This window comes from Branchiostoma floridae, chromosome 2, assembly GCF_000003815.2.
Source record: "Branchiostoma floridae strain S238N-H82 chromosome 2, Bfl_VNyyK, whole genome shotgun sequence".
Lineage (NCBI taxonomy): Eukaryota > Metazoa > Chordata > Leptocardii > Amphioxiformes > Branchiostomatidae > Branchiostoma > Branchiostoma floridae.
Window position 1 is genome coordinate 18,282,609 of NC_049980.1, and position 9,132 is coordinate 18,291,740.

The 9,132-nt window shown below is 42.0% G+C and overlaps 2 protein-coding genes across 2 annotated transcripts; one reads left to right on the top strand and one right to left on the bottom strand.

Annotated features, from left to right (window-relative positions):
* The first annotated feature begins 81 nt into the window (after nucleotides 1-81).
* Nucleotides 82-2,330, top strand: LOC118410481 (39S ribosomal protein L39, mitochondrial-like). The gene is made up of 2 exons (XM_035812220.1): nucleotides 82-404; nucleotides 913-2,330. The coding sequence occupies exons 1-2, from the start codon at nucleotides 155-157 to the stop codon at nucleotides 1,641-1,643; spliced, it is 981 nt and encodes a 326-aa protein (XP_035668113.1). The 5' UTR covers nucleotides 82-154; the 3' UTR covers nucleotides 1,644-2,330.
* On the bottom strand, nucleotides 2,111-6,439 carry LOC118410482 (brevican core protein-like). Its single transcript, XM_035812221.1, has 4 exons — nucleotides 6,010-6,439; nucleotides 3,114-3,311; nucleotides 2,777-2,972; nucleotides 2,111-2,255 (listed from the first exon to the last, which is right to left on the bottom strand). Exons 1-4 carry the CDS (start codon nucleotides 6,254-6,256, stop codon nucleotides 2,159-2,161), a joined length of 738 nt encoding a protein of 245 aa, XP_035668114.1. The 5' UTR covers nucleotides 6,257-6,439; the 3' UTR covers nucleotides 2,111-2,158.
* Between the last annotated feature and the right edge of the window lie 2,693 nt (nucleotides 6,440-9,132).

The window sequence follows — 9,132 nt, forward strand, 5'->3', positions numbered from 1 at the left end:
CATAGTAGTTAGTGAGCATCGAAGCTTTCAGCAACTGCTGATATTTGATGGCTGCGTATTTAGGCTAGTTTTACCCCACCTCGCATGCGCCGTGAACCCTGATCACCCGAGGTGGGAGGGCAGCTGGATTACAGATTAGTGGAAGTGGGTCAAAATGTCTCGTTTAAAATCGTTAATTGTGCCCTCTGTGAGGTGTATTGTGCATAGACGATACTGCAGCACTGAGAGGGTAACCAACGCCTTGGTCACCGAGTACAGGAACGACATTTTCGAGGAGGAAAAGCGGCGTCAGCAGGGCATGGTGCGCAGACTGGAGAAGATCGAGGTCGTTCACGTGGGGCCCAACGACCCCGGCACCTTCATCATGAACAAGAACCTGTCCACACCCTACCACTGTGCCATGCGTGAGTGCTAATCATGATATGACTGTTGTTGTAGGTCTGTTTATTACCGTCGGTAACTTGTCAACATCTCTCCCCTGAACCTACCCCCCCCCCCCAGGGTTGGTGGGGAGGGGGGTGGTGGTGGCATTCTCAAGACTTTGGTTTGTTACACAGTAGTTCCAGCTTCAGTTTGGATAAAGCATCCAATCAAGATTACTTACGCTACCTCCATGAAAAATGGAGGTTTAGTTTTTGATCTGACTCTGGACGGGCACAATCAGATACCAATAATACAAATTAGGGGGTAGTTTGCATAGTTAATAAGAACGATGTATATTTCTGTTGTTTCCATCACATCTTTGATACATGTGGCAGGTGAGACATATCTACAGATACCAATTATATCCTTGCAAACACAAATCCTTACAGTAAATGTATTCTTTACATTAAGGATAGTGTTGTGATGATGTTATTGATTGATGATAAATTGTATGAGTTCTCTAATTTGTCACATTAACCACCTTTACAGACATCAGTGAAACCTACACCAAATACTCTGTGCTTGCCATGGTGAATGGTGAACCCTGGGACATGTGGCGACCCTTGACAGAAGACTGCGAGCTGAGCTTCGTGCGCTTCCGTGACAAGCACCCAGAGGAGGCCAACAAGTCATACTGGCGCTCATGTGCCCTGATTCTCGGAGCAGTGATGGAGACAGCATTTAAGGACACGATTTACGTACAGCTTGCTCGGGCTCTTGAACTCCCCATTATTAAGGGCATGTTTGTATACGATGTAGACTTGGGCCTGAAGGACTGGACACCAGCTAAAGATAACCTTCGTTCCCTGAGCCTGTCTGCAATCACCATGAAATCCAAGGACTTGCCATTTGAGAGACTTGAAGTGGACCCTAGCCTGGCAATCAGGCTGTTTCAGCACAGCCAGTACAAGCAGCGTGAGGTAGAGGAAAGGGTACGGGGAGGTAGAGTTACTCTGTACAGAATGGGCAAATTTATCGATATCCATGATGGACCAATGATGTCAAAGTCAAGTTTAGTGTCAATGTTTACAGTAGCAGGGATACATGAGCTCCCAGGTGGGCTGTACCGTGTGCAGGCTATATCCCTTCCCCATGACTTCTATCTCCACAGCAGTGTGTGGAACAAACTGGTAAAGAGGGCTAGTGTCCCCCTAGTGGGAGACCTGAGTACTGCAGGGGTAGATGAGTCATGGAGGGAGACTAAAAGTTCAGCAGCATAATGTTGACATCTTTTTCAAGAAACCTTGTTATGAAAGGATTATTGTATTTGTAAGGAAGAATTATGTTTAGTAACAGTTTGCAGATACATGTGACACTTTTGTTGATAACAAGACTCCCTCTCAAGAAGGACACTTATGATCATGTATCTCATCAAAAATAAAATAAAAAGGCTTGCTAAATAGATACAAAAACATGTACATTGTACCAGCACATAGTTTTTTTAAAAATAGAAATCAGAAAGTGTAAGTGTAAAATAGGTGCCACAATTTCACAAAGCAGCATTTCTTTATTTTGCATTGTGATGTATCAACATACCATACATGCAAGTCAGAGCTAAAACCAGGTCACTCAAATTTATTAATAAGATAAGACACAGAATTCATTTTGTATCTGGCAACTGGCAGTTTTACATGATACATGTATTCAGAAAAACACACAAGTCACCATCTACATTTCATGATTTTGACTGTAAAAGCTGTACAACTCTTGCAATCATGATGACAGCCAGTGATAGCTAGTCACATATGTCTATCTTCTTGAAGCACCAGGCATTCCAGGTGTTGGGCGCCCAGGAACAGGTATTGATCTTTCGACCATCCCCACATCCATGCCTGTATGTTAAAAGATAGATAAATCAATGCATCATGATGTCAAATGATGAAAATACAGAACACAGTGCATTGCCATCACGTCCAATGTTTTCTTGGGTTTCCTTTTGTGAGTTAACAATGTTATATAGTCTGGATGTCCAATACATGTACTTTAGCTCTTTACCAACTCAGCCTTAACTTATCAGTTACCATCTTGGACTAACACTTAAATCCTAACCTTCTAACCCCACCCAAACCATGGCAAGTAGACCAGGGTCTTGGGCCAAGTTTGTAGGGCATCGAATTGGCTGAGCCAAGTTGGTAAAGGGCTGAATCATCCTGATCCTAAAATTCTTTCCAGAGGTTATTACAGAAAGGACTATAAAGAACAGACCAAATGTGACATGGCAACATCAAGGTCAGTTTCATGCCACAACTGACACAAAAGTGCATTTATATCTTTATCTTTTTAAAACCATAAAACTAGATGTAAGCTTGACCAACATCAACATCTCCACAGAACATAGTAGACCTATCCTTACCTGCCAGCCTGCATGGGATATCTGGATGTCCTGTCTGACAGCCAGCCACAAGAACATAGCTCCAGCCCATCCTGCCATGCCTCATACAGCTGGTGGTAGGAGGCTACACTGGCGTTCTGTTCAGCGCAGGCCTGCACTGCCTCCTCATAGTCGTACTTGTAGGAGCCAGCCGGCGAAGTTATGTGGAAGATGTGACCTGTTACAGATGATATGCTACTAAATATTTAACCATAACCATTTTATCAACCTGATCACAAATTTCAGTTATTACGGACCCATTTTCAGACATGTCGACGTCCTAACAATTAGGCTGTTTTGAATTAGAAATAAAGCATACCAAGACTTGGCGACGTGCCACAAAGGTCGTCCTTGATTTTGGAAGCCAGGTCATCGCTCTGCGTCAGCTGACCCTGCAGTTCGGCACAGCACAGTTTGCCACTTAACGTTTGATTGACAGCTTCGTCAGTCTGTTGTTTGAGCTCACTCAGTTCAGCTTCCATAGACGTTGTTTTCTTTGTGAGGGTCCGGATGAGCTCTGAACAGTTGAATGATAAAAACATTTCAAGCTTTACTTTTAAACCATAATGTAGTCATTGTAGTGTACAACACTTGAACTGTTGCCATTCAGAGTCACATCGACTTAATATGAAAACTAGAGTTCCTCGAACACATATCTTCGCCAAATAAACAATTTCTTTGGAAGATTGTTCTTTTTGAATGATTAATGTGTATAAGTCCATATGTTATCTAGTCACATGTAGTGGTTGGTTGGATTATGAACATTGTGAGTAGATTAGTCTATTCTGTTGGTGTACATAATGCAGCAAATTTTTTGGCGATGTGAATGAATGTCTTTGCATAATCAGAACAATTTGTACAGGTATGAGGTTACTGTTCTATTTTTTGTTGTCATAATTACTTTCGGAGAGCTGGTTATGTTTTGGGCAGCGTTTGTATGTATGTATGTATGTATGTTTGTATGTATGTAGAAACCAGCAAATTGAAAACCGGCTGAATAGATTGTAGTGATATTTGGTATGTGGGGTAGGTCTTGGAAACCTGGAAACCACAGGAACACGCCGATAATTGCATTCGTCACTCACCAAACCCGGCCACTGTTGGTCCTTCCAATTTACGGACCTTTTTAACTCACCAAGGGTCATCTAAGGGCCATATGTAAGGATTGCTACGACCCCCGCCTTGGTGAACGTTAGTTTCAATCTCATGAAAATAGAAAGTAAAGTTTTGCAGTCGCGAGTTAAGTCAGAGGTATTTTACAGAGTCCAAGGTTATGATTTCTGCGACTGTCCGATGACAGCCGCCTGTCACCTTTGGCGATTTGTATTTCTCGCAATGATGTCAGTTCTTTCTAGCCGACCTTTCCCTTACAATATGACATCTCTGTTAAGAGTTGAGGAACGCGTGGATAATTGACGGTGACCCTTTTGACCTAAGTGCTGTTCTGCAACATGTTGGGTTTGTCTTGTCCCAGCACTTGGTCACTTGTTGTTTTAACCTAGTTCATAGATGTAGCTACTATGTGTTACAAGCCGTCATTGTTCAATTATGTTATATTACTAACTTTACATAGTGCTTATTCGTTTGTTTAGACCCTTGTAGTGTTACTGGCACATGGAACACCAAGTTTCCTTGCAGTCCATCATAAGAAAATACACCTGAAGTGTCTCGTAGATATTAGCTCTACATCTTTATATCAAGTGATATTCGTCAAGTTCCCTCTACTACATTTTTACCGTTCCCATTATATAGTGTTGCTTTTATTGTTGATCTGTATATAGATATAAGCAACACTTGTATATAGATATGTTATATTTCAACTGCTATGAATCCTTTGCTGTGTGCCGTCGTATTGACATCAATTCAGCAAGCTGTTTAATTGCTTAATCTTATAGATACGTGTTGGACACGGTCAGGCTTTGTATTTTGCTAACATGAACCATGACCATTTATAGGCATTTTTTTCAGCCAGTAATCTCTACCAGATTCCAGCCTGGCCGAATAGTACACGGATGACCTGGTAACATCCCTGGTCAATCAGAATTTCATGCTTCCAAGACAACGTCTGTTTATCAGGGAGCCTCTGCTTCCACTGGCTCCCTTGACCTACTTCTTCTCTATTTTTAGACATCTACGGGTCGATTCAAGTCCTTTCAGGTGACTCCGTCACAAGTATTTTTCAACCGTTATAGAAGTTTCCCTAAGTAATTATATTAAATACAGAGTGATTTATATAATTTGCATCTCATTATGTTGATAATCATCCAAAGTACCTACCTACCAAAAACAAAAAATATCCATCAATCCCCTCAGGAGTTATTCATTTAAAAAGTTACGAAATATAAGACCCACTGCAATTCCAAACAAGCTGCTAGGGGGCCCAAAATTAGACCATTGACTCCTAGTACCAACAGCTATCCACCAGTAAAAAATCATGAACCTGGCACTTCTGGAAAATTTAGGCGCAAACTTTGATGCTCACTTGCAGTACCAAAACAATTTGCCAGGAGGCCCATTATCGAACTTGACCTTCCTTTCTGTGTCCCCTACCTATCAACCAAATATCATTAGCATCCATCAAGAACATCTCGAGTTATCTTGCATACAGACAAACGCACTTACATACAAAGCCAGCTACAGCACCATATGTAAAAGGTAGCTAAACCATTCTCGCACATGACAATCCTTTCCACAACCGCTACACACCTGCCAAATATCGTGGAAATCGCCCAGCTACATTTTGACTTATGCTTCCCGAAAAAACACCAAAAAAAATACCAAGCTCGCTAATGTACCATAGGAAAACGCCAGGTAACCCATTTTCGAACTAGGCATGCCTTTTAACAACCGCTACACACCTGCAAAAAATAAAAAAGTTCCATCCACAATTTCTCGAGTTATATCCTGTTGACCTACATACAGACCCAAGTCGGCAAAAACATAATCTTCTTGGCGAAGCTAAAAAAGCATGTCTGACCGTGGGTGAATGAGCTGTTGTTGTTGCAAACCAAGCTGTTGTTGTTGCAAACCAAGTTATAGGGACATCCGATCACAGTCTATTGGATGTTTAAATCGTTCAATGCAGCAGCTTATGGCACATAACTTTCACTGGAAGATAGTACGCTTGACTTCTGCTCGATGAATCAGTTTGAGGTAACCGACCCTATTTCGCTGCCTGTCAGGAAATTTCCGATGTTACCTGCGTTTGTTCTTACCCTCTTGTGCCCGCACCACTTGCTCGGTCCTACCCAGGCGTTCCAGGATGTCAGCCAAGACCCTCTGCACCAGTGCCCCGTCTGTACAGACAGTGGCTGTTCTAGGGCAATACTTCACCGTAAGGCAGTCCTCTGTCTGGCCCTCTACTTCATCTATTGCCTTTTCTTGTACTGAGCCAGAAACGATAGCGCAGCACAGAAGGAAGGCAAGCGTTTTCAAGAAAACCCCTGTTGAAGCCATATCCATGGCTATCACTGACTACGTGCTCGCTCAGTGATATATTATACGGATTGCTACGGACTGATGTTGTCATTGATCTCTGAACTTCCCAGTTACATGTAGCAATCCCGTCGTCAGTTCCTATGAGCTTCTTAGAAATGCTGTATCCATCTGTACTTTGTCTAGCCTGTGTTTACACAATCTGTCGCTGGCTGGGGTTAATGACCCCCTCCTCGCACCTGTAGGGCCGCCGCTAGGAGCGCGTCAGGCTATGCATGTTCTTTGTCAGATAAAAAGTCACACCGGGCTGAAGTTAGCAGCCCATTTAGCAGCCGATTTTAGCAGCCGATTTTAGCAGCCGATTTTGACCTAGAGGAAAGGTAGCATCCGATTCGACTACAAGTATTTTTATTTTTTTTTACGATTTAGCCCAATTGAACACATTTTTCAACGTTAGCGTTGACAAAAGTTATAAAATAGTATTTTTCCAACAATTTGAGTTTGTTATCGTTAAGTTCCAATTCTTAGTTTAGCAAATAACAGCAAAATTTAAAAAAACTCCAGCAGCGACACCTACCGGAGTGAGTGTACTTACGTAAAATCGGCTGCTATACGGCTTGTAGAGCGATATGCTACTTATCTAAACGTGGCCCGTGAACTTGTGAGGCCAATTTAGATAAATTATACCCTAACGTATTCAATACAAGTATCAAATCTTACGGGCCGGGTTTAATTAATGAACTAGAGTGGAACTAACTGATAGGAAATACGTAAGCAGGGGGGGGGGGGGATAAAATCGGCTGCTACACTGCTTGTAGAGCAATCTGCGGCTTATCTAAACGTTGCCCGTGAACTTGTAAGTGCAATTTAGATAGCTTATACCCTAACGTATTCAATACAAGTGTCAGATCTCACGGGCCGGATTTAATTAATGAACAAGGGGGGAGCTAACTGATAGGAAATACGTAACCAAGGGGGTGGGCGTAAAATCGGCTGCTAAACTGCTTGTATTGCAATCTGCTGCTTATCTAAACGTGGCCCGTGAACTTGTAAGTGTAATTTAGATAGCTTATACCCTTACGTATTCAATACAAGTATCGAAATTTACGGGCCAGATTTAATTAATGAACTAATTGAGTTGAAGCAGTAATTCTACACTGAGCCAAGAGAGCGCAAAATCGGCTGCTAAACTGCTTGTAGAGCAATCTGCTACTTATCTAAACGTTGCCCGTGAACTTGTACGTGTAATTTAAATAGCTTATACCCTAACGTATTCAATACAAGTATTAAATCTTACGGGCCGGATTTAATTAATAAACTAGAGGAGAACTAACTAACATGACATACGCAAGCATGGGGGGGGGGCATAAAATCGGCTGCTAAACTGCTTGTAGAGCAATCTACTGCTTATCTAAACGTTGCCCGTGAAGTTGTAAGTGCAATTTAGATAGCTTATACCCTAACGTATTCAATACAAGAATCGAAACTTGCGGGCCGGATTTGATTAATGAACTAATTGAGTTCAAGCAGTTTCTACACTGAGCCAAGAGAGCGCAAAAATCGGCTGCTAAACTGCTTGTAGAGCAATCTGCTACTTATCTAAACGTTGCCCGTGAACTTGTAAGTGCAATTTAGATAGCTTATACCCTAACGTATTCAATACAAGAATCGAAACTTGCGGGCCGGATTTGATTAATGAACTAATTGAGTTGAAGCAGTTTCTACACTGAGCCAAGAGAGCGCAAAAATCGGCTGCTAAACTGCTTGTACTTGTTGTAGAGCAATCTGCTACTTATCTAAACGTGGCCCGTGAACTTATAAGTGCTATTTGGATAGCTTATACCCTAACGTATTCAATACAAGTATCAAATCTTACGGGCCGGATTTTATTAATGAGCTAGAGGGGAACTAACTGATAGGATATACGCAAGCATGGGGAGAGGGGGGGCATAAAATCGGCTGCTAAACTGCTTGTAGAGCAATCTACTGCTTATCTAAACGTTGCCCGTGAACTTGTAAGTGCAATTTAGATAGCTTATACCCTAACGTATTCAATACAAGTGTCAGATCTCACGGGCCGGATTTAATTAATGAACAAGAGGGGAACTAACTGATAGGAAATACGTAACCAGGGGGGGGGGGGGCGTAAAATCGGCTGCTAAACTGCTTGTAGAGCAATCTGCTACTTATCTAAACGTTGCCCGTGAACTTGTAAGTGTAATTTTAATAGCTTATACCCTAACGTATTCAATACATGTATCAAATCTTACGGGCCGGATTTAATTAATGAACTAGAGCGATCTAATTGATAAGAAATCGGCAAGCATAGGGGGCGCTAAAATCGGCTGCTATACGGCTTGTATTGCAATCTGCTGCTTATCTAAACGTTGCCCGTGAACTTGTAAGTGCAATTTAGATAGCTTATGCCCTAACGTATTCAATACAAGTATCAAATCTTACGGGCCGGATTTAATCAATGAACTAGAGGGGAACTAACTGATAGGACATACGCAAGCAGGGGGGGGGGCATAAAATCGGCTGCTACACTGCTTGTAGAGCAATCTGCGGCTTATCTAAACGTTGCCCGTGAACTTGTAAGTGCAATTTAGATAGCTTATACCCTAACGTATTCAATACAAGTGTCAGATCTCACGGGCCGGATTTAATTAATGAACAAGGGGGGAGCTAACTGATAGGAAATACGTAACCAAGGGGGTGGGCGTAAAATCGGCTGCTAAACTGCTTGTATTGCAATCTGCTGCTTATCTAAACGTGGCCCGTGAACTTGTAAGTGTAATTTAGATAGCTTATACCCTTACGTATTCAATACAAGTATCGAAATTTACGGGCCAGATTTTATTAATGAATTAATTGAGTTGAAACCATAATTCTACACTGAGCCA